At 40.9% G+C, this 26,439-nt stretch overlaps 1 protein-coding gene across 5 annotated transcripts in view; it reads left to right on the forward strand.

Annotated features, from left to right (window-relative positions):
* LTBP1 (latent transforming growth factor beta binding protein 1) overlaps window positions 1-26,439 on the forward strand; it is a 197,738-nt gene that overhangs the window by 50,627 nt on the left and 120,672 nt on the right. For 3 of the 5 annotated variants that reach the window (XM_057415458.1, XM_057415455.1, XM_057415457.1), the window contains one exon: window positions 18,809-18,976. In XM_057415458.1, the coding sequence (XP_057271441.1) occupies window positions 18,809-18,976 (168 nt within the window). Of the gene's footprint in view, window positions 1-18,533; window positions 18,977-26,439 lie in introns of those variants that run through there. The other 2 variants (XM_057415454.1, XM_057415456.1) reach the window with 2 other exon arrangements.

Consider the following 26,439-nt stretch of genomic DNA (forward strand, 5'->3'; position numbering starts at 1 on the left):
TGAGATACTACTGTTTTTCTTTCTGCCAGCTGTAATTTTCTTACAAACAAGATATTAGTGGTCCCTGGGATTGGATTGTGTCCCTCTGTTCTAACTCGTCAGCCAGAGAGTATATAAATCCCAGGCTGTATAGTTCTCCCAGTACTTGGAGCAACTGTTGCTGGTTGGATTTGGGGGGGGGGGGGAGGGGGGAATCATCTTCATTTTTGCCCCCTTCTTTCAGGCTGTTTGAGTCAGTCTACTTTAGATACACTCAGTGCTGTTTGCAAGCACCAAGCTGCCAGTGTACAAATGGGTTGTGTGAGATAACTCCATGCTGCTCTAAGACAAAGGAGTCAGTACTTCTAGCTCTTTATAGCTTATTGGAGTTCCTCTGTTAATTACAGTACTTTGAAGGACATGACTAAGAGGAAGAAAGTCAGGAGCTGAAGACAGAGTACTTGTTATCAGATTCTAAGAAGCCCCTCTGATTAAGGATTAGATTAGGGTATGAAATTTCATGTCAGGTGTTCTGTGTTAACCACCAATATGCAGTTCCTAGCTTTGCCTTGAACTGAGGGCTGAGGTCCTGCAAATTATGTCATGCTTGCGGCAGGATTGACAATCATTGTCTAGTTAATATGAGAAAATTCATAAGTGGCTGATGATCTCCTGGTATTTTGTCACTGCTCTTAAATGTGTAATCTTGTTTCATGGCAGAACCTCTTATTCCGTTCAGCAAATGAATCAGTAATGGCAATGTGGAGATACTTAAAAATGAAGAGGGGAGCAATGTAGTAACTTCATTAAAAAGCAAACCAAGTTGGTACTGAATACTTCAAGGTTGTTTTTTTTTTTAATTTTTTTTTTCCTTACTAAATGTTTGGGTTTTTTTTTCAGAGAAGAGAAGAAATAGTAGTCAGATAATACTTAGTGGCATCACCCAAGAGTTCATAGTTATTAATTAACAAAATGCAAAGCAAATAATTTTTTTTCTTGAGCATTTCTATGCATTTTAAGATATTAAAACTGTGGCAGAGAGTGGCATCTGTGAAAGATGTGCTCCAGAGAATAAATCTATTTTTCCAGCTGTAGCTGAACTTGGCGTTGATTTCTCTGGGTTTCTATAGATTAATGAAAACCTGTGACACTTGAAACTGGAGCAAGTGTCAGTCCTGAGATACCCTTAGAGATAGTTCTGTCCTGGCAGAGGCAAATGAGATGTTGGCTAATAGTGTTTTGGGAAGAAAACTGCCAGCCCTGAGTAGGTTCTTCTGGGCATCTTCTGGTTCCCAGTTAGTAGTGTTTGAATGTCCTGCTATAGTGTTGCCAGATACACTTTTGGAGGTATTAGGGGAAAAAAAACATTGAAGATGAGTCACATTAAACTTTTTTTCAATTAAAATTTATATAAGGTTCTTCCTGGAACACTTATCCTGGTGTATTTACAAGCAGTTTAATGTCTCTGATAGCTTCCAGAACATGCAGTATAGTAGTCCTATTAAAGACAGCAAAATAGTCTTCTTTTTTGCTTTTTTAACTGAACTTTTACTGTAAAGTAATACATCACATCAACAGAGTTTGAAAATTCAGTCGTCCATTTGGCTTACAATAACAGCATTTAAAGTCACTCTGGGACATGAAATGCGATTACCTGCCAGTAACCATTTCTACTATCAAGCACTTTGATCTTTTTGCTGTAGAATGTAAGCCTTCTCCTAAGAGCAGCTAGTGTAATTAATCATAAAGCTCACAAAAAAATGTAGTTCTTCAGTGCTAAATTTTGAATTCTTGCTCTGCCTAATGAGGCGAGGCTGTTACAATTGTTCATAGGGATTTTTTTTTAAAGTCTTGTTTTCTAAAACCAAAGTGAACCAAACCCCCACCCTAGAAATAATGTTCAAGATCTTCAATTAAATATTTTTGGAGTTCACTGACTCATTCAAATTTTTAGAATGGTCACAATTTTACTGCATAATTAATTCTGTCTCCTTATGCTTAATATTGTAATACAGTTTTATTTGTATGGCTGTGTATTGCTTTTTTCAGAGGGCTCATGCCGTATTCAATACAGAAGGAGAGAGAAAAATCAGGGCTTATAAACATGGCATTGTAGAATTTTAAAGTGCTTTTCTTTAGAACTGAAACGCTATTCTGTTTGCATGCTTCTAAATCATCTGTTGTTAAAATTATTGCACTATAAAGCATCTATCTGATTCCGTTTAATCAGTATGCTAGTATATTTAAGCTACCAAAATTAATCTTCAGATATCTTTTTACGGAATTAGCAAATATTTAAGGATAAGGCTTGGGAAATTCAGAGCTGCCTCAAGCAGATGAAAATATCTCATGTTGCATAGGCTGACATCTGCAGCAAAAGTATACATATGGTTTAGCACCAGTAAGAAGATTGAATATGTAGCGATGAAAGTAAGTTTGCAGTGGAGTCACTATGATCAGCAAAGAAAAACTGCAAAGGATGAGATCATGTATATCTCAACATTTGTAATGTAAACATCAAAAATACTTTAATACATAGGTGAGGCCAGCCAAATAGCCTGTCTTATATAAGCTCACCATGAGCTCAGTAATTCTCAAGGGATGCATTGCTTTCTTAAAACCACATACCAGCACAGTTGATCTATAATCTGCCTGAATATTTGAAACCTCAGGGTAGAAATGGCATCGGCACAGAAATTTCAACTGTAAAATTCTATTTGCAACTTAGTAGCCTATAAAACAATGGGGAGATGCACCACTTTCAGTAGTGCAGGTACACCTACTTCAGACATTTTCCGCCACTCTTTTAATGGCACAGTTAAACAGTAACCACTAGTCAGCACGAACTGAGCGTGGATCCTATAAATATGAGTGCTGATCTTCCTGGCTTTATATGAGTAATGCTAAAGAAAAAAATTAGTTAAAGAGATTCTGTTCTGTTGCCATTGGTCTAAAATGTGTATGACAATAAGCAAATTATAAACTGAGATTGTGCTTTCTGGAATTCCTTTCAACACAGTTATTGTGGGAACTGTTTATTAGAGCAGTAAGAGGCTAGGAAGTTCTCTTTCCCTCTGTTCACTTCAGGTGTTAAATGATGGTTCAAAAAAGGCGTTTAAATATATGCCTCATTTTCTGGCCTGAGATGCTTGAGGGCTAGTTTTTAGCAGCATTGTGCGTGGTTCTATGAACAGCCCTTAAATCCTTGTGTAAAGAGGAAGCTGAAACAATCATATGAAAGTCATGTAACTGTTCCAACTATCAATACATTATAGTGTCTTATATTTTACAACATAATTTTACATGTGTTTAAGTACATGAAGTAAGCTTAATGTGGAAGAAAATGTCCCACCACTTAGAACTGTGATGTGCAGAATACTCTTGTGACAGTTTTGGCATAACAATAGCTTTCCTACTATTGGAAGCATAATACACTGATAACAGAGAAGCTCTTTTTTAAGCTGATATATAATTTACACATGCTGGCTTCACAGATTGATTTAAGCAAAAACAGGTGTCACTTTGAAATTCCAGTGTAAACTTTCCGTGGTATTGCACCATTCTGACTTCACTATGTGACACTTGTATCATAATAATAGTACTTCCCTGTCAGTATGGGTAAGCAGCTGTATGTAAATGTTTTATTGTTTTTAAAAAAATGCATACGGAGTTGATACATGTTCCATGTAAACTTGTCTGTGTGATTTGACCTTCTACCACAATTCAGTGTTTGCTGATTTCAGGAGAAAAGCTCCCTTAGGTCTTCAGTGGGTCACATATACCTTCCGCACTTCTTGGTATTTGCTTGTGGAACCACTGTGCATAAACAGCAAAGTAATTCTCTCACTGGCTTGTCTTAACTAGAGCATTGCATTGTGTTCTTTGTAGCTTCTGCCTACGTATGTATGTATGGATATTAGAGTTGAACAGTGGTAACTTCTCTGAACACAAGTTTTGTGAAATTTGGAGGTAAGGGAGGGGTGTTAGAGGCTATACTCTAATTAAACAAGGTATGGTCAGCATAATTAGGTGGTGAAAAGAGAATGAACAGTTAGAAAACTAACAAGCAGAAATAACAGAAAAAAATCACTGCACAGTCTATTTGGTGGAGGGAATGAAGAGTCCAGTTCACTTGGTCACTCATGGGAACTGCCATTCATCTCATGCTCCTGAGGTTGTACATAATCAAATACAAATAGGGAATGGGGTAAGTGTATAAATGTCAGGGACTTTATTGTTTTCTCAAACGCAAAACATTTCACACGTGTTCAAAGGCTTGCTACCCTTCAAGAAGCAATGGGGATTTTTTTTTTTTAGGGACATTTTAAAATGTTTAAGAAAAACTTTTAGTGCAGCCAGGGTCAAAAAATACTGTGGCTTTTTTGATGACAAAACCCAAACAATTCTAGTAAAGCTTCCTTTTTCTCCGTCCCATTTAAGAGCATTACCCATACTGCTATTGAAAGTCATGACAAATCATAACAGCCATTTAAACTTTGCATTTTATTCCAGAGGGACTTGGAAGACGCTGAACTCCAAATGTAAATTAAGTGGCTTAACTAGATTCATGCTAAAGCAGTTAACTCTATCAAATCAACAACAGCTTTACTTTTCTTTTGTTTTAAAGAGTGACAAATTCTGAAACAAATAACTTTAACAAATGAACATAGTTTATTTAGCAATTATAAATTATAAAGGACTGCATAGTTCTAAATCCCTGAAGATAAATCAGTTCTGTATAAATACAAACTGCTTCTCTCGATATATTGCAGCTGCAGGCATTTAAACAGTACCTTTTCTAAGGTGTCTTTGTGATTGTTTGTGTATCTGTAAAAGGTTCAGAATTGAGGTGGCCAGGAAACCAGCCTCCCCCAAAAAAGTACCATGTTTTTCTTTTTGGAATCCAAAAACATTTTTATGGCCTTGAGCTCACCAATAATTGAATGTCTGCGTGACAGGCAGAGGCTGCTGGAGCTTTTATGGGAACTAATTTAAATGTTACATTCACCCAAAAATGAATTATCATCTCTCTATGCTTTAAAATATGGAGGCCAAGACTGATAAACAGCAATGTGGGGAAAAATCTTGGAAAAACAGATTGGTGATCTGGCAAATGGAATTCAGATCAGTTCAAAATGTGTTATAGCTAGAGGAAAAGACAGTCTGAGACAAATGCATCTCAACTACTGTGACGAAAGAGAATTGGCTCCAAACCCAAAGATTTCTCAAGAAGAAAAAAGAGGCTTTCCAGAAAATTCTGTAGGGGAAAACCTCTATGTCATATCTGAAAAATAATAACTATGCTGGATATAGAGACTGATTGAACCCACTCAATTGAATTGTTATAAGTCCTATAGCTAGACTAACTCCAGAGTTGCTGTGATACAAGTCTTGGATACTAAGAATTGGTTTTGTCTGTTGCAAGTAGCTAAGTTTGGGTTTACTCACAGGAGGTATGAAAGTGCTCTTCTCTGTCAATGCCATCACCCATGCCAGAAGGAATGACCAAATGTTCATAAAACAAGTACTGCAAGAAGAAGGTCTTTTCATACTCAGTGAAACTAAGATTTCAGAATCAAAGACATCCTTTTGTCTGTCGTCATTTCTCCCGCCTTCAGAAAATTAATGGGAATAAAAATCTTGGCTTCATGCAGTGCTGAGAGAGATGATTTTTTAATGGTGATTCAGCACGTGGAGAGGGCTATGTTCGTTTATAACTTAATTCCATGACATTCTGTCCTTTGTCACTGTTTACAGTTTGTTGACTTCCTTAGTACTTTTCAGTTGCTTCCTTTTGGGAAATAGAATGTTAAGTGGATATACTCAGTAAAGACATACTAATTTAAGTTTTATTCTTTATTCTTCCTGGAAATGGTAAACATTTTTAGAGTCTTCTCATTTAAGGAAGTCGCAGGTAATGGAGGTGGGGTGTCTGTGTCTATCTCAATAACTTATTATCTAAAGAAGTGACAGTCTTCCAACTTAAAACTTGTAATACTATCCACAAGGCAGGGCAAAGTCTGTTGTCTTGATTGTGGAAGGAGTCTAGATAATTACTGTAGGCAAAATGTGTAATTGCAAATGAGCGAGATCAGGTGGGAGTGAGTCTCATTTTCAGTGTATAAAGGACTAATTCAGACCTTCTTGAAAGAGTCCTTTGTAATTAGCTATTAATATTTAAGTGTCAATGATGCTAATATGTGTTCATCTGTGCCCACCTGGGCTCCTGTACACCTGTACCTTTGTGTGTAAAGATGCTGGCTTCTCTATTGGAGTGTGCAATTCCTGCAGTAGCCTCCATCAGCAGAAAATTGCTCATGGCAGACTCTGAAGTCAGTGCTGCTTCATTACAGCTAAGTGTTGTGTAGGATGGCTTTCTGTCTTAGTGGTCTCTGTCTAAACGTGGCTTTTTTGACTTTTGTTCCTTTATCTCTCAAGTGAAAGCCTTTTGGATCCAGATATGCTTTATGTACCTCAGAATCTGGATAACTTGAATGGGAGTTAAAAAATGCTTGTGGACCTAAATCCTGTGCTAGGTTGCTTACAGCTGGAATTATTTCCAGCCCCAAACCTGAAACATGGATGTGAACTTTCAAGCATGAGACTCTTGAAGACCTTAGAGTTCTGCTTCAGAAGTGCTTTACTCTGAAAAAGACAAGCTGTCTTGGGTTCTAATGTTTTGCTTAATTCTCACACAAACTTGCAGCTGAAGCACTTGTCTGCCTGCCTGTACTTAGAAAAGCAGTCAACTAAGCCTTGTTAAACTCTCCTGCAGGATTAAGCTCCCCGAGGAGGTCTATAGCATAGTCATGATGGGATTTGGAAATAAAGAGTAGTGAATAATCACCCAGTTCCTCAAATAAGTGTGCCTGAGCCCTAAACGGATTTGAATGAAGCAGTATTACGTCCTCAGCATTTCCTGTTTAATGGGTTGGGCACATTCCTGTTCAGTGTGCTGGTTAGGCTGCTTGCTCTGTGCAATTAACTTCTCTCATCTCTTGTACAAGAGACCTAGGACTGATTAGTATATTACGGTATAACTAGAGGCTAAAATTTAAGCTTTGTAGAATTGTATGCAGTTGCAGATCTAGCCTACATGTAATACCTTTAAAACAAATAAAAAAAACCCAAAAGAATTATCCCCCAATAAATTTAATTGAATAGAGTTGAGCCTGTTCCATCAGAAATCTCAAACCACATTTGGAGCCTGTATTAATTTATTTGGGGTATTACCTTTTTCTGAAATATCCTGAACTATGTAAAGGAAAATGATAGTTATATTTCTCATTATCAACTATTGATTAGAGTTTTTGAAATTGCTTTAAACATGTAAAATGACTGTAGCTCGAAGTAGGATGTTTGTTGCCTGAGGATTGCATATAAGAGCAAGGGTAAAGAAACAAAAGCGCAATAGAAGCAAAAAGTTAAAAACTTCTTTAAGGACTCAAAAACTTAAGCAGGGGACATTTAGGTTAGATATAAGGATGAAGTTCTTTATTGTGAGAGTGGTGAAGCACTGGTGCAGGTTGCCCAGGAAAGCTGTGGATGCCCCATCCCTGGCAGTGTTCAAAGCCAGGTTGGACAGGGCCTCAAGCAGCCTGATCTATGGGAAGTGTCCCTGCCCATGGCAGAGGGGTTGGAACTGGATGATCTCAAACTCCCTTCCTACCCATTCTGTGATTCTAAGTCTTGAGAGTGAGGATTGTGGTTGGAGCATCTAAACAAGACAGGAGGAGGAAATGAAGATGTAGTGACATGGCTTATCAGAAGTAGGTATATAGAGAAGTGTGTATAATAGCAATGGTGGCAATAAGAATGGCAACAAAATAACCCTGTGGAGATCACTGTTCAGTTACTGGTGTAATAGGTAGCTGAATCTCCTTTTCCTCTTTGAAGCCCCATTGCTTTGTGTGAAGGCAATAGAACTGAGTACTTGAAAAATGGCAAAATATCAAAGATTACCTCTATTAACTGATAAAATACACGTAAGGTCATACAAATGCCACAGATTAAGGAGTTACAAAAATAACAAAAAGTAGAGGGAATGCTGGAATTAATTAACATGTCAACATTACTGAGGTGAGTAGCTCCAGAGAGGACGCCTTCAACACCGAAGCAAGGGGAAGGTCAGCGTCCAGGAGCCTCAACTGAGAGCGACAGGAGCCACCGAGGGAGCCTCAAGTCTTCGACAGGACCTGCCCAGGAGCCGGCAGCTCAGCTGACGCGAGCGAGCAGCTGACTCACACGGGGCGGAGCCAGGAGCAGCCCTGACTGAGTAAAAACCTGCCCCAGGGAGCGCGAGCGACCAGGAGCGCAGTGTGGCAGTTAGCGCGGGCAGGCGAGTGGGATGGTGAGCACTGACCTTATGACCAGAGCCTGGTCCGGGAGCTCTGCCCTGGCAGCCCTGGTGGTGGCCAGTGTAGGCACCCAGACAGAGCCGATGAGAGGGGAGGCTGCAGTGCAGAGCTCGGGGTGTAGAGAGTGCCTGCACTGGTCTCGTGAGGGAAAGGTACGCAATGGGCAGGGCTGCACTCGGTGCTCCCTGGTGGAGGTCCTCCTGCAGCAGGGGCTGAGCTGCGGGATGCTGTTAATAGGCTGCAAGGTGTCAGGGAAGCTGAGAGGAAGCAGGAATGCTTGCTCCAGGCCCAAACTGTGCAGGGGCCTCAAGCGTCCCCTGTAGCTCGTGAATGAAAGAAGGAGGCCGTTAACCCAGGAAGCTGGGAAATAGTAACAAAGAAAACCAACAAAAAAAGGAGTAAGAGGACAATTAAAAGCAAGAGGCTTCCTCCTAAATCCAGTGTCCCCACTCAGAACTGCTTTTCAGTTCTGCAGGGGGTTAGCGAGGAAATACACTCGCAACGCGAACAACCGGCTGATGCACTGGTAAGGAAGATCACTACTGGTGCTGCCAGGAAAAAGCAGTGCGTCATAGCAGTATGTGTCTCTACTGTGAAAGGAACAGAGGCACCCATCTGTCAGCCTGACCCCGTCTCAAGGGAGGTGTGTTGCCTACCAGGGGCACAAATCAGGGATGCTGCAGAGAGGCTGCCTGGTCTGGTATGTCTCACTGACTATTACCCACTTCTAGTTGTCCATGTGGGTGCTAGTAATATAGATAGCAGTAGCCTGGAGAACATAAAGAAGGACTACAGAGCCCTGGGAGAGGTTCTCTAGAGCTCAGGTAGTCTTTTCATCAATTCTCCAGGATACAGGGGAGGACCTAAAAAAGACTAGGAGGACTGGCCAGGTTAATAAATGGTTAGAACGGTGGAGCCATAGTCAGGGGTTAGGGTATCTAGAACATGGGACTCAATTTGGGAAGACAGGTCTAGTGGGGGCTGGTGGAGCTGGTCTGACAAGCAGTTTTGGTAGGAGGCTTGCCAGGAGGGTGGTCAAGGAAGCTTTAAACTAGATGTGTTGGGGGAGGGGGGCATCATTCGATCCCAACACACCCAGTCAGTTGCCAGCACCTATAATAAATGCTTGGAGCAATGTAGATATATCCCAGCCGCTCCAGCCAATGAGCCGGCTTCAGTTGGAGCTCAGCTCAGATGCCTCTATACAAACGCCCGTAGCATGGGGAACAAACAAGAGGAATTAGAGATGTGTGCATGTCTACAGGGGTATGATATAATAGGCATCACAGAAACATGGTGGGATGGCTCCTATGTTTGGAGTGTTGGAAGGGACGATTGCAGGCTCTTTAGAAAAGACAGGGCTGGCAGACGGGAAGGGGGAGTTGCTGTTTATGTTAGGGATAGGCTGGAGAGTATGGAACTCTGCCTGAGGACAGGTGATCAGTTAAGAGAGTTTGTGGGCCAGGGTTAAAGGGAGAACAGCGATGGGAGACATTACTGTGGGCATCTGTTACAGACTGCTTGATCAAGAGGACTCTGGATGAAGCACTCTATACCAGATAGGAACAGCCTCATGCTCGCAGGCCTTTGTTCTCAAGGGGGACTTCAACCGCCCTGATACCTGTTGGAGGGATGGTACGGCCTGGCACAAGCAATCCATGAGGTTCCTCAGTTGTGTGGAAGACAACTTCCTTCTGCAAGTAATAGAGGAGCCGACAAGGAGAGGTGCTATGCTTGACCTCGTGCTCACCAACAGGGAAGGGCTGGTTGGAAATGTGATGCTCCAGGGCAGTCTTGGATGCAGCAATCACGAGATGGTCAAATTTGAGATCCTCAGGACAGTGAGAAGAGCATGCAGCAAGCTCACTGCCCTGGACTTCAAGAGGGCAGACTTTGGTCTCTTCAGGAACCTGCTTAGGAAGGTTCCATGGGATACAGACCTAGAGGGCAGGGGGGCCCAAGTCTCTTGGTCAAGGATCACCTGCTACAAGCTCAGGAGTGTTGTGTCCCAACTAGAAGGAAATGCAGCAAGAGGGCCAGGAGACCTCCTTGGATGGATAAGGAGCTCCTGAGGAAAATCTGAGGAGAAAAAAGAGGCTTATAAAAAGTGGAAGCAAGGACAGGCGGCCTGGGAAGAGTACAGGGATGTTGTTCAGGAAGCTAGGGACCAGGTTAGGAAAGCTAAGGCCCAGTTAGAATTAAACTTGGCTAGGGATATTAGGGATAACAGGAAGGGATTCTACAGGCACATAGCAAATAAAAATCAGGCAAGGGAGAACGTAGGCCCCCTCAGGAAGCTCTCGGGAGAACTGGCTACACAGGATTTGGAGAAGGCTGAGGTTCTGAATGACTTCTTTGCCTTGGTCTTCACTGGCAAAGGCTCTGATCACACCACCCAAGTCTTGGAAGGCAGATGCAGGGACTGTGAGAATGAAGACCTTGCGCCCACTGTAGGAGAGGATCTGGTTCGAGACCATCTTAAAAATCTGGATGTGCACAAGTTCATGGGTCCTGATGAAATCCATCCGCGGGTCCTGAAGGAGCTGGCAAATGAAGTTGCAAAGCCGCTGTCCATCATATTTGAGAAATCATGGCAGTCAGGTGAAGCTCGTGATGACTGGAAAAAGGGAAATATAACCCCCATTTTCAAGAAGGGGAAAATGGATGACCCAGGGAATTACAGACCAGTCAGTCTCACCTCTGTGCCTGGCAAAATCTTGGAGTAGATTCTCCTGGAAGGCATGCTAAGGCACAGGAAAAACAACAAGGTGCTTGGTGACAGCCAGCATGGTTTCACTAAGGGGAAATCCTGCCTGACCAATTTGGTGGCCTTCTATGATGGGGCTACAGAACTGATGGACAGGGGTAGAGCAGTTGATGTCATCTACCTGGACTTGTGCAAAGCGTTCAACACTGTCCCACATGACATCCTTGTCTCTAAATTGGAGAGACATCAATTTGATGGATGGACCACTCAGTGGATAAAGAACTGGCTAGATGGCCGCACACAAAGAGTTGTGGTCAATGGCTCAACGTGCAGCTGGAGACCAGTAACAAGTGGTGTCCTTCAGGGATCGGTGTTGGGACCGGTCTTGTTTAACATCTTTGTCGCTGACATGGACAGTGGGATTGAGTGCGCCCTCAGCAAGTTTGCTGATGACACCAAGCTGTGTGGTTCGGTTGATACCCTGGAGGGAAGGAATGCCATCCAGAGGGACCCTGACACGCTTGTGAGGTGGGCTGATGCCAACCTCATGAAGTTTAACCATGCTAGGTGCAAGGTCCTACAGCTGGGTCGGAGCAATCCCAGGCACAGCTACAGGTTGGGCAGAGAAGAGATTCAGAGCAGCCCTGTGGAGAAGGACTTGGGTGTGTTGGTCGATGAGAAACTGGGCATGAGCTGGCTTCAGTGTTCGCTTGCAGCCCAGAAAGCCAACTGTGTCCTGGGCTGCATCAAAAGGAGTGTGACCAGCAGGTTGAAGGAGGTGATCCTGCCCCTCTACTCTGCTGTCATGAGACCTCGACTTGGAGTATTGTGTACAGTTCTGGTGTCCTCAACACAAAAAAGACATGGAACTGTTGGAACAATCCCAGAGGAGGGTCACGAGGATGATCAAGGGACTGGTGCGCATCCTATATGAAGTTAGGCTGGGAAAGTTGGGGCTGTTCAGCCTGGAGAAGAGAAGGCTGTTTGGAGACCTCCTAGCAGCCTTCCAGTATCTGAAGGAGGGCCTATAGGGATGCTGGGGAGGGACTCTTCATTAGGGACTGTGGTGATAGGACAAGGGGTAACGGGTTAAAACTTAAACACAGGAAGTTTAGATTGGGTATAAGGAGTAAGATCTTTCCTGTTAGGGTGGTAAGGCACTGAAATGGGTTGCCCCGGGAAGCTGTGAATTCTCCATCCTTGGCAGTGTTCAAGGCCAGGTTGGGCAGAACCTTGGGTGAGATGGTTTAGTGTGAGGTGTCCCTGCCCATGGCAGGGGGGTTGGAACTAGGTGATCTTAAGGTCCTTTCCAACCTTAACTATTTTATGGTTCTATAATGTGTAGCTTTAGCTGTCTAGACGTGGTAAATAATGTACAGCTTGACATACTGCTGGCTTGTTCAAAATGTTTGACTGCATGGGTATACACATGTACACCTCCCCTCATGCAGAACTCTGGGGAGTACTTTTAATTATCAGAGAAGTTATTGGATCTTGGATGTAAAAGAGCTGGGTCATCTTATTTTCATTACCTTGTCTAACTTTTCCCAATCCCTGTGAAATGTACACTGAGTGTGAGGTGTGCAAATATACCATAACAAAGTTTCTGGAAAGAGCCAAGATGCAGAGCTCTGCCTGAAGATTAGTATTATACATTGAAGTCAAAAATGAAATTACCTAGCAGCTGTGCCTTGCCGTTTTGAATCCATGTAATTTTCGGACTTGTTTGTGCTTGTCACTTACAGAAAGAATTAGGCTCATTTTCTGCTGGGTTTTCAGGTTTGAATGCAACAGGTTTTAGTCCCATTTTCAAAGCAGTATAAGGGCTGAGTTCAGTCCTGCCGAGGTCATGTAAGGTATGTTCCACATTTGGTTCACTGGAATGAAATCCATATCAACAGATAAAAAAGGGGTTTGGGACATCTTCACCCCTTTGGCCTAGCCTGCAGGCTGGTTCTGAGTGTGAAGGTCGCCATTAGGGGAGAAATATAAATTATACCAACACAAGCATTTTAGGTAAGCTGTATTAAGTAATTCTGCTGCTCTTCTCAATGCCCATCAGACCTCAGGTGCAGTATTACCTAATTTTGAACAGTGTATTTGAAGAAAGATGAGGACCAAGTGAGTAATATCAAAAGCAAACCAAGAAATAATGGAGGTCTGCATGATATGGCCTGTTAGACTGGAGAAGTTTAGAACGTTTTGGTCTGGAGAAATGAGACTGAGGGAGATTCATGGTAGCAGTTGTCAAATATGTTAGAAATTGATCCACAGAAGAATAAGGTTTTCTCAGAGTTTGCTGTTGGCAAATAATACCCTTGAATTGCAGCAGGGTAATGTGAGTTAGATATTGGGAATACCCTTATAATAAGAGAGATTGAGGCACTAGAATATGTTACTTAGGGAGGATGTGGAATCTGCATAATAGAAGATTTTTTTTGAATAGGCTGGACAAACTTTTTATGTGATCCTGCTGTTCCATCCTGTGTTGGGAGCAAGGAGAGAGGAGATTAGGTGACCTTTCAATCTCTTTCAGTCCCTTACATGCCTTGCAAAGGCTGTATTCCTCTTAGTGTGTATTCTGAAATCTAGGGAAGATCTGCATCTGCTCTGTATGTGAATCTAACGTGTCTTATCTCTCTCTCCTCCTTTTTGATCTCTTTCCTCTTCTCTCCACCTTACCTCTTAGCATTAGTAAATCTTCCAGATGCTGATGTACCTAAGTGTATGATAGCCAGATTTCAACTTGTTCTGATCTTTGGGAATCAGGTGGGGGTGAGTGTTTAAAATTGATGACGAAGACAGAACTTCCTCGTATATTGTCAAAAGTGTAAAAAGGTCATTTGACAATAGTTCTGAAAGTTTTTAGAAACTTTTGTTTCTAAAGACTTTAGTCTTTAAAACTATTGTTTTACTTACGTGGTTGATTTTTGTACAATGTCAGTTTTCCTTTTGGCTAAACAAGCATATCTAATAGTGAGGACTAAACCAGGTGGACTGGTAAAATAACTGGGAGAAACCTCTTTTAGGAAATAAGTAATTTCCTTCTGCTTCTTTCCTTTCCTTTTTTTTTTTTTTTTTTGTGTCTGCATTTGAGAATAAAGAAAGGGAGCTGGTCATCTGAGGATTAAAAATGTCATATTTATTTGCTATTTAAAAGCTTGTTAGCTTTTACTTGAGAAGATAGATTTTCGTGCCTAAAGTATTCTCATGCAGCATGGCTATAATTCAAAAACATGAAATTGCCTGACATAATCTAGTGTCTTTGGAAAAAGAATATAACCTTAAGACAGAATCTTTAGGTCTGGTGATGTTCTGTGTGGACACACATATGAAAACATACTGGGTTTACTGCAAAAGTAGGGTGTCATGAAAACAGGGTACTAATGGGAAGCCTACAGTTTGGTTAGTTCTGTTTCCTCAGAAGATTTGCCATAGGATTTGTCATAAGTGAAGGTATTAAGAAAAACCTCAAACACCAAAACATGAACCCCTTTAAAAGTAGAATCCATAAGAAGTTTTGTGGAAGGATTATGGGAGAGGTATGTGTAAGCCCTACCAGCCGAGTCCACAGTATAAGCCACTGCTTGTGATTTTGATCCTTCTGGTAAGATCATGGTGAAGCACAAAACATTGTATACGCAGTAACATAATAATTTTTTTCAACACATTAAAATATTTTCTTCTTTGCCCTACTTGACCTATGAGACAGTACAATGTAGCAGTCTTTTTAACTGAATACCAGTTCTGCTTTCGCTAGTGTTGCTAGCCTATTGTCTTCCCGCAAAACAGGGACATGCCACAAATCATCTGAGATCCACTGCAACTATTGAATACTGTCTAGTTGAATTTTTGCAGAATGCTGGAACTGTGAAGGCAGCCATAAAACCAAGAAAAAATGTGTTTATAGAAATTCTTTTAGAAAGAAACTAAGGCTAAGTAATGTTACAGACAAAGGGACCCAGGAGGTTGAGGAGGAACCCTTCCCCTTTAAGCAACCCAGGCATAACTTTTGTGAGCTGTTGTGATCATGTGGACCTAAAATCTGCTACCCCCCCTTATCTTAACTCAATCACCTTTTTTTATTTAGGCAGAAAAAAAATATTAGTTTGTCATGATGGACAGTGGGGGTAGAGGGATTCTGTGAAGAAAGCCTTTTGCTTGTATTTTCCATTTCTCCTGCAGTAGTTGCTAAATCACAGCGGGAGCTTGCTGTGTTCATAGTTTTATATCATAGTGACTTACAGAGATGGAAAGAAAATAACATACATGCGGTGCCAATTTTCAACTAAAATCTCATTGTTTTGCCCATGCATCTTTCTTTTTTTGAGTCTGACTCAAGAGACTTTCACAGATTGTGGAAACTACGGATACGTTCTTCCACTGATCTCCTTTGACAAATGTATCAAAAAGTTCTTAGGTATAAGTAAGCCTGTACTATGAGCCAGGATGATTATGCAGTTGGCTGTGCCTGAGCCTCCTCATTATGAATTTGTTGCCTAACTCAGGGATGAATCTTTAACCAGTATTGGTAATTCTGATTGTTCCATCTTTATTCAAGCAGCTATCTGAGTTTATCCCTAGTTCTGCCATATTTTTTTTCAGTATCTTTGCTGTTTATTTGGTGTTTGTATCTTCTGCTTTTGTTGTTTTTCATTAGACTAATTTATTTATCTGGTCTCACATTTGTATTTCTTCAGTCTGGTGTTATACTTAAGAGCAGAGTGAGGTGTTTCATTTCCACATGTTTAAAATTGGTTTTGAAGAGTTTATGATACATGTCTGTATGTATCTCTATAAAATATGATTCCAGGTATGTTGCAGTGCTGTAGCACCATAGTTTTTCTCCAGAAATGAATTTGAGATAATCTAAGTTGCAGATCTTGTCATGTCTTATGTCACAGTGGCATCATCAGTAAAGCTTCTGGAGTTTAAAGAGGAAAATAATCTGTATGCTACTGTAAAAATGCAGCTAAAAGATATTGAAGGATGTATTTTTTCATTTAGAATTAAATCATCCCCTCTTTGGAGGAGAGTGGGAGTGGGGAAAGAAGGGAGCGGGAGAAGATTCAAGGAAGTCCAAGAGTCTAACCTTGCAGTATTTCTGCCAAAAGCTTCCTTTCAGGAGAAGAGTTTTTGGTCTGGTTTCAATTTAAATCTGCGTGTATCATACTAACTATTAAGGTTGCTAAACCTTAGGATGCATGAGGATAGTACTGTTTGTAGAAGGATGAAGACAATTTTTCTCCCCTGATTCAACTCCTGGTTAATTTTCAGCTCAGGGGCCATCATTAGCTTTGTATCCCTCCCAAATGTCTCAAGAAGTATTGAGAAAGTTAAAAGATGTGGCCTGCTAGGCAAGGAGATGAAAATAATAGTTTCATTACGGTTTTCATAAATCTAAGAAAATCTTCCCATGTCAAAAGAATATGAATCTGTCTTATTTCTGGCTCTTTTGCAACTAATAAACGAGGAATATCTGTGAGAATTAATTTTTTTTTTTAATAGCAAAATCATTGCTGAATGATAATATGAATATTTATAGGGGTTAGGGCTTATGTAGCATTGTTTTTCAGTCTTCTCACTTCCCTAAACAGCTGCATTAAAATATTCTTTCATGGATACTCTTTACCTCTGTAGGTACTGGCCTGTGTTTGTGAAGGTACTGTTCAACTGCTCTTCCTGCACTGTTACTCCCAGACTTACGTGCTAATATGTTTTCACCCCAAAGTGATAAGAGGCGAATTTACAATTGCCTCATACTAAGGCACCCCTTCTATCAAAAAATAAAGCTATGCTACAGATTTTTTTTCTGGTAAAATCTGAACTATATAATAAACATTATTTTAAAAATAAGATATTATTTTCATTATAAAGATTATGTTCAAATTTTGCTACAGCTCAGCAGCATAGTACATAATACTAAGAAGGAGAATTAAATTATGATTTAGTTATTTTTAAGCTAAGCTGGAAACCTTGTGTGGGTCCCCCAATACTGGTTTTTACAGTGTAGGCAGGGCTGACTTTTGTGACTCAACTAACCATGTTTTTTTAATTAGATCACATCCTAAAGGAAAAATGTTAAAACATCTGAAAATATAAAATATAAAATGGATTGGGCTTTTCTAGGAAAATATGTATATAAAACTGCAAATAAAATACAAAGATGGCAGTATTGCTTGTGAAGCTGTCCTGCAGTTCATAAGCTACTTATGTTTGTTGATTAGGAAAGGTGTATTAATAATTCTCATTTGGCATCCAAGAATCCAGGGTGTCTTCTATGTTGACTAAAATCACAATACTAGCCTTTAATTGAGATATGTTATTCCTGTGTCTGTCTGGGCTGTGCTTTTTCCAGCTATTATTTAGGGAGAAATAAGGTGGAAGCATTTGTATTACAACTGCTGTTCAAATAGAGCAGTGCCTTTATTCTAGACAAAACAGTTGGCACAATTGTTTTATTTATGAAAAGACAAATATGAAGAATTTATATTCTTTTGAAGTGGGAAGATTTTTTTTTCATTTTCTTGAGATTTAAAAAAGAAAAAAAAATTGTCCAGAGGGTATTTCATAAACTGGGTTAGACAACTGTCCAGGAAATTCTTTATTTCTGTGACTTTAGGAAGGCGATTGGAGATTCTCCTCTTTATGGGCATCATTTTGTGGAATTGTTAGGTTTGATATGAAATTGTTAATTGTTTCCATGAAGATACTGTGATATATTTACAAGAGGTTTTTGAATTTATTAATAAGTAAGTGTGCAGAGGGCAAACCGTATGTTTGGTTTTTTTAAGAATTGCAAATGGAATATGTTCTGTTTCCCTAATTTTCCTAATGAGTAGTTTTAATGTCTTTTTCTTTTTTTTTTTTGTCTTCAGCTTTGCATGTCTTTTTAAATTAAATTCTGTAACAAGTTCTTTTAATTACCTTAATTTAAAATTAGTCTTTGCTTAGTCATTCTCACATTCAAATTTAAAAAATGACTGTGTGTATGTATACATGTGTGTGCATACATATGTATATAAAGAACTAATATTTTTTTTATCTTTGAGCTCAGAACCAGTGTTTTCAAGCATTGATACTTACTTTTTTCTCTGAACTATTTATTACTTATACAAAGGCTGACAGCATAGCTCAGTCTATAATACGTAAATCCTTATGAAAAGTAGTGCCAAAAATCTGTGAAAAAATGGGTCCAGGCAGCTGCGTCACAAGGTTTGACCACTTCGGGCTGGGGTGCCAGGAGATTTGAGACAGATGTTTTCAGACATGCCGCATGCCTAAAACATTTCCAGGGGTCGAGCTACAAATAGTGACTTAATAAGTGCAGAAACAGGAAAAGTATGCAGGAGGACACAAGAGTTTATTCACCCCTAGGTGCACAGCCAGCCTCTTTACATTACATCTGCCTGTCAGGGTTGGCTATTTAAGTTGTCATGCCCTTGGTATTGCTCTTTGTCTGCCTGTGAATAAAGTGCAGCATTGTGATTACTAATCCCACTCCAGTGACTTGACTTTAAATGTGGTTTTGGAGTGGATCCCGGAGTTCTGTTTGCTGAGCTTCCTACTCCTGTTTCAGAGACACCACTGGAGATCTATGAGAGAGCACTGCAGACTGCCCTCCTCCTGTAGACCTGTCGCCTTCTCTTCTCCCCCCGACCCCCCCTCCTGCCTTTTTTTTTCTTTCCCAAAACTTTCAGAAGGAAATCAATGGATACCAAAGTGATCTGTTTATTTTTCTTTTTTTCTTTGCCTCCACTGACAGTGGGAAATCACACTGGTCGTATCAAGGTGGTCTTTACACCCAGTATCTGTAAAGTGACTTGTACCAAAGGCAACTGTCAGAACAACTGTGAGAAGGGAAATACCACCACCCTCATCAGTGAAAACGGCCATGCTGCTGACACTCTGACAGCCACTAACTTCCGAGTAGGTAAGTACCCTGAAACTGTATTTGTCCTTAGCTGTCCTCTCTTGACTAACAGAGGGAGGAGATGTTTTGTTATTAATACCAGTTGTGCATCTGTTACTCTTTGTTTGGAGGGCTGTGCTGAGTAGGAACCATTGTATGTTAGACAAGCTTTCTGGTATCCTTTAGAAATGCTCCCAAAAGTTCCTTTTGTATCATAGAGAAAAACTCCCATATTTTTCATCTGAATTTTCAGCTGCAGGGGCTGTGAGATGCTAAGCTGCAGCTTTTGGTAAAATTCATCCCTCAGAGTTTGTGTTGGTAAACAGAGAAAATGTCAGATTCCACAAAAAGTTCTGTTTCCTCCTTTTTGCTTGTTGAATGGATATCAAATGCACATAAAATCTGGCTAACACAGTGAATCTGTCTTCAATAGATTGTTCAGGAGTTCCTTAAAACTACAACCCTTTTTAGGAATACATCAGCCTAAAACTTTTTCTTACTGCTGAAGAGTAAATCAGGTTACATATTTGTCATATTTTAGAAACTGAAATAATGTTAAGTCTAATTGCAGTTACTGAAGCCAGTCTCTTCTCTGTTTATTCTCTCTCAGTAAGAGTACCAGCAGTGTGTCAGTCTAAATGCTACAACTGCTTGACTGTGTTGAAACAAATTCTGAGAGCTATCTAGGATAATGATTAGCATATTTAAACTCTATTATATTAGTAGGAATTTGTGTGTAAGCATTAGTCTTGTAAGCTAAGAAAAATATAGATATATGGATACTTATCTAAACACTTTTAAACTTCTTGTTTCACTTTATGATATCCTTAGCTGCTCTTAATATAGTATTTTGTTGTTATCCTATAAATATCATAGTATTGTTTTTCGGGGGAAAAAAAAATTGATTATTTTGCCAATTTGTACTTAAAGAATGCCAGATATGAACACTGTAATTTTAGTCTCCGTCTAGTATAAACAACATGTCAGGCAGTGCTGAGGCTGGCCAATACTGCCCTTTTTTGAAGTGTGCTATATTTCAATCTCTGAGGGGGAAAAGCTATTCCAATTTATTCTTCTTTTCATCTGGACAGACAATACAAAGAGCAGTTCCCTCCCTAAACACTCCTGCTAGACTATCAGACTGTGAGTGAAAGCTCTTGGAATTAATAATATATTCCTTAATGATATGCATGTTTGTAAAAATATGTGTGTTTTGGACTAAAGCTAATAAACTCAGTGATTTAAAGGAGCAATACAGAGTATTTTGGGTTTGTTTATTGGCTGTTCTGAGGCACAAAAAAAAAGAAAAGGGTTTTGTGGAGGAATGGTAAATCAAATACTATGAACTTGTGTTTACTGTCAGTAGATTTTTACTAATGTTTTGGCAAGAACCACACTAAGTATGTTTTTTGTTTAATTTTCTGACTATTGTGAAAAGGTAGAGTTATTCTCCCCCCCCCCCTTCATTTGACCTTGTTTTTTAATTGAAATTATGAAATGCTTAGAAGGGGAAGTCATGTAATTTCTCTGCTATGTAAATCTGTGCTGTAACATGACCTTCTCTCAAATACTTGAAAACTTGGGGAGTGGAAATTGACCTGTGAAGACCTGTTCCACACCTTCCTTCCTGGCCTCAGGCCATGAAGCTCATGATGCACTGTGTACAATAGGCTGCTAGAAATATTCAACAAAAGCAGCCTATAATAGTATTTGATGGAAAGATAAGGGAGCATTATGTTTAGAAATGTATAAAAACAAGTCGCTACACACGTATAAGGTTTTTTAACCTGCCTGTGGCTACCTGTCTTCCTTATTACCTTTAAAAGACCAAAAGCATTCACCACAGCAATAAGTGTCATCATTTTTTTCAGAAGGGGAATGAGAAAGAGGTCATAGAGCCCTGTGACTTCAGGGCTCTCCTGTTAAAAATGCTGAGTAAACTTCTTAATAGCCAGAGAGGAAAGATTCTACACCTATACATTGAGTTCTTTTACTGATCACACATTTTCAGGAGCTTTTGCATCAGGGTTGAAAATATATACTACTGAAATAATATTTATTTCTGTTCTCTGATTAGCATCTCTCATTAGCTTAGGTTTGTCCTGATAGAGATGTCACCCGATATATAAAGCAGAAGTAACTTGGGCCTTCTGATATAATTTTGTTTTGTTATGTTTTTTAACATCTATATTATGTTTTACTTGTGCTTTTTGCTTTTAAGTCCCCATTTTAAACTTGTTTACTTACTGTTCATACAAAATGCATGGAAATTATGATTCTGAGAAATTGACATTTTGAAAGTACAATCATCAGACAAGACGTTATGTCAGAAAATGCATTCTTGAGGCAATGAACAGCACTTTTTCAGTATGTTTCTTTTTTAAAGTATCTCTTCTTTCTAAACCCAGAAAAGATAAACTCACATGCCCTGTTTGGAAAACTTAACTCCTATTACTAATAATGGATACCTACTATGAATGGGGCAATCAAGAAACTGCTTTAGGTGGTTATAGCTAAATGCATTTCTCTAGCAGGAGAAGCATTCTAGTACACAAGACTGAATTTTCTGAAAACAGATTGCAGTTAACCATCACTTTGCTTTGTCTTTAATAATCCATTATTTCTGATAGTGAAGCAGAGTAAATTTGTGTTTGTTTTAAACTTTCTGATGAACTTTGTAAACATGTTATTTTCAGAGAAAGCTGCAGTGCCTCTACTAAAGCTGCTCAAGCTTTCATCTGGGTTATTCAGATTCTTAAAAGTTGCTTAATTTCTCATTTCTACTGAAACTTGGTACCAGTGAGCCCAGGCAAGGAACAAATCCTGTTTCTTAGAAATTTCATGAGAAATGGATAAGCCATTAAAATCAAACCCCCATCAAGAAACAGACTGGGGAAATGCAGCTTTTCAGGTAGTGGAGATTTTGGCTGTTCTCATGAAAAGCTCTAGCGTTTCAGTTGAAGGTGATGAAAACTTGGTATTTAAAAGGAAGGGGTATCCTTGATTGCCAATCTACTCCACGGAAACCGGGTTTTCTTGCAGTTTCATTTTGTGAATGGGTTATGTTGCACAGTTAAACTAACCAATCTCTAATATCTCTGGCTTGGAGTATAAAAGCAGGTAATACAAGTGGAAACTTCTGCTGAATAGATGATTCTTATTATTCTATTGGATTGATGCATGTGCAGTTTGCATGGTATGTCAGTCCTGATACATCTACAGAGGATTGTAAAACAGGGTCGATATATGTGCATAGGAAAGGATGTGTATAGAATAACATGAGTTTCTTCTCATTCACTGTTGCAATTACTTAGTGATGTGTCCTGTTTCTCCACAGAATTATTCTACATTCCAAAATACCTGTTTTTGAAATGAATTTTCACTCTGTAAAGAATGGGAGGACAGTGACTAATTTGTAACTGTAAAATGAAGCAGTAAGGAATTAAGAAATGCCTGAATTAATATTCTTCATGCTCTTTAATTTTTTCTCATTTTGCATATGTATGTAATTATATATTTAGATTCTTTTTTTTCCACGACATCCTTACCACATTGCACAGAACTTAGTAAAGGAAGCAGTCATTTAATATGTGGTCTTATATTCACTATTCATTGCAGCCCTGTATCTCATTTCAAGCAGTTTATTCAAACTGTTATAAATGAGAAATTAAAAGTTACATGCATATCTTTTTGTAGGCATTTTGTACCTGAGCACTTGGCAGCATCTGTGTCAAAGAGGGAAAAAGAACCATAGAATGGTTAGGGTTGGATCTTAAGATTATCTAGTTGAACCCCCCTGCCATGAGCAGGGACACCTTCCACTAGACCAGGTTGCTCAAAGCCCCGTCCAGCTTGGCATTGAACACTTCCAGGGGTGCAGCATCCACAACTTCTTTGGGCAACCTGTTCCAGTGTGAGCTCACACTGCCAGCTCATGTTGAGCTTCTTGTCAACCAATACCCCAAGTCTTTGTCCTCGGGGCTGCTCTCAATCCATTCTCCACCCAGCCTGTATTTGTGCTTGGGACTGCCCTGACCGGCATGCAGAACTTTGCAGCCTTGTTGAACTTCATGAAGTTGGCATTGGCCCACCTCTCAAGCCTGTCAAGGCCCTTCTGGATGGCATCCCTTACCTCCAGCGTGTTGACTGCACCATACAGCTTGGTGGTGTTAGCAGACTTGCTGAGGTTGTACTCAATCCCACTGCCTGTGTCACAGAAAAAGATATTGAACAGTGCCAGTCCCATACTGCAGATGGAGACCAAGGAGAGTTAAGACTTTTTTTTCCCAAGACCATAGGACAGAATTGTGTCACAAATGGTGATAAAACTGTTGCTCTGCTAATCCCCCTTATATTGCTCTTCAGTGCTCATCAGTACCTCTTTTAACACTCTCTTCCCCTTTCCTTCTGATCCTTTTCCATATAACCTTCACAGTTGTCTCTCCTCATGGCTTTGTTGTGCATAACCTTAGTTTACTTAGGCTGTTACCAGGGATAAGGGAATATTTTGTTCTGTGCTTTTCTTTGGAAGAAGGGCAGGTTTCTAGGAACCCTGTACTTCTTGCTTCATTAAATCTGAATGAACCTTAATGTGTTTCTCCTACAGTTTCACTGGACTTTGTAGGCAGTAGTTGTGAGGTTGAGAATGATGTCATATGTGTGTGTTGTGGCCTGCAGTCTGTGTAAGCCAGTGTTCCTTGTGAGACTTGCTTATCCATCATGCTTTCTTCCTTTCTCATCTATAAAATATCCATTTGTCTCTGGTCCTATATCAACATGATAATAAAGGTCTGACAGAAATCTTTTTGTGACATGGTGTCCAAGGTAAAAATATATCTGGTCCTTCATAGTTTGAAGGACATAATTGATTTAATAATAAATTTTAAAACTATCAGCATGGATCACAGGGATCTGCATATCCTGTACCCTGTTGCAATAATCATAGAATCGTAGAATAGATAGGGTTGGAAAGGGCCTTAAGATCACCTAGTTCCAACCCCCCTGCCATGGGCAGGGACACCTCACACTAAACCATATCATCCAAGGCTCTGTCCAACCTGGACTTGAACACCGGCATGGATGCAGCATTCACAGCTTCTCTGGGCAACCCATTTCACTGCCTCAACACCCTAACAGGAAAGAACTTACTCCTTATATCCAATCTAAACTTCCCGTGTTTAAGTTTTAACCCGTTACCCCTTGTCCTATCACCACAGTCCCTAATGAAGAGTCCCTCCCCAGCATCCCTATAGGCCCCCTTCAGATACTGGAAGGCTGCTATGAGGTCTCCATGCAGCCTTCTCTTCTCTAGGCTGAACAGCCCCAACTTCCTTAGCCTGTCTTCATACTGGAGGTGCTCCAGTCCCCTGATCATCCTCGTGGCCCTCCTCTGAGCTTGTTCCAACAGTTTCCTGTCCTTTTTATGTTGAATACACCAGAACTGCAGACAATACTCCAAGTTGAGGTCTCCTGAGAGCAGAGTAGAGGGGCAGGATCAACTCCTTCAACCTGCTGGTCATGCTCCTTTTGATGCAGCCCAGGATACGGTTGGCTTTCTGGGCTGCAAGCGCACACTGAAGCCAGCTCATGTTCAGTTTCTCATCAACCAACACCCCCAAGTCCTTCTCCACAGGGCTGCTGTGAAACCCTTCTTTGCCCAACCTGTAGCTGTGATGGGATTGCTCAACCCAGGTGTAGGACCTTGCACTTGTCATGGTTAAACTTCATAAGGTTGGCATCAGCCCACCTCACAAGCGTGTCAAGATCCCTCTGGATGGCATTCCTTCCCTCCAGGGTATCAACCGAATTACACAGCTTGGTGTCATCAGCAAACTTGCTGAGGGCGCACTCAATCCCACTGTCCATGTCAGCGACAAAGATGTTGAACAAGACCGGTCCCAACACCGATCCCTGAAGGACACCACTTGTTACTGGTCTCCAGCTGCACATTGAACCATTGACCACAACTCTTTGTGTGTGGCCATCCAGCCAGTTCTTTATCCACTGAGTGGCCCATCCATCAAATTGATGTCGCTCCAATTTAGAGACAAGGATGTCATGTGGGACAGTGTTGAACGCTTTGCCCAAGTCCAGGGAGATGACATCAACTGCTCTACCCCTGTCCATCAGTTCTGTAGCCCCATCATAGAAGGCCACCAAATTGGTCAGGCAAGATTTCCCCTTGGTGAAGCCATGCTGGCTGTCGCCAAGCACCTTGTTGTTTTTCATGTGCCTTAGCATGCCTTCCAGGAGAATCTGCTCCAGGATTTTGCCAGGCACAGAGGTGAGATTGACTGGTCTGTAGTTCCCTGGGTCATCCATTTTCCCCTTCTTGAAAATGGGGGTTATATTTCCCTTTTTCCAGTCATCGGGAACTTCACCTGACTGCCATGATTTCTCAAATATGATGGACAGCGGCTTCGCAACTTCATTTGCCAGCTCCTTCAGGACCCATGGATGGATCTCATCAGGACCCATGAACTTGTGCACGTTCAGATTTTTAAGATGCTCTCAAACCAGATTGTTTCCTACAGTGGGCGCAAGGTCTTCATTCTCACAGTCCCTGCATCTGCCTTCCAAGACTTGGGTGGTGTGATCAGAGCCTTTGCCAGTGAAGACCGAGGCAATGTCGTCATTCAGAACCTTGGCCTTCTTCAAATCCTGTGTAGCCAGTTCTCCTGAGAGCTTCCTGAGGGGGCCTGCGTTCTCCCTTGCCTGTTTTTTATTTGCTATGTGCCTGTAGAATCCCTTCTTGTTATCCTTAATATCCCTAGCCAAGTTTAATTTTAACTGGGCCTTAGCTTTCCTAACCTGGTCCCTAGCTTCCTGAACAACATCCCTGTACTCTTCCCAGGCCGCCTGTCCTTGCTTCCACTTTTTATAAGCCTCTTTTTTCTCCTCAGATTTTCCTCAGGAGCTCCTTATCCATCCAAGGAGGTCTCCTGGCCCTCCTGCTGCACTTCCTTCTAGTCGGGATGCAACACTCCTGAGCTCGTAGCAGGTGATCCTTGAATATCAACCAACAGTCTTGGGCCCCCCTGCCCTCTAGGGCTGTATCCCATGGAACCTTACTAAGCAGGTTCCTGAAGAGGCCAAAGTCTGCCCTCTTGAAGTCCAGGGCAGTGAGCTTGCTGCACGCTCTTCTCACTGTCCTGAGGATCTCAAATTCGACCATCTCGTGATCGCTGCATCCAAGGCTGCCCTGGAGCATCACATTTCCAACCAGCCCTTCCCTGTTGGTGAGCACGAGGTCAAGTATGGCACCTCTCCTTGTTAGCTCCTCTATTACTTGCAGAAGGAAGTTGTCTTCTACACAATTGAGGAACCTCCTGGATTGCTTGTGCTGGGCTTTAGTGTCATTCCAGCAGATGTCAGAGTGATTGAAGTCACCCATGAGAACAAGGGCCTGTGAGCATGAGGCTTTTCCCATCTGTCTATAGAGTGCTTCATCCAGAGTCCTCTTGATCAAGCAGTCTGTAACAGAT

The sequence above is a fragment of the Pezoporus wallicus genome, unplaced genomic scaffold, assembly GCF_028554395.1.
Source record: "Pezoporus wallicus isolate ANWC-B61680 ecotype Strahan unplaced genomic scaffold, APGP_CSIRO_Pwel_v1 contig_5352, whole genome shotgun sequence".
Classification (NCBI taxonomy): Eukaryota; Metazoa; Chordata; class Aves; order Psittaciformes; family Psittacidae; genus Pezoporus; species Pezoporus wallicus.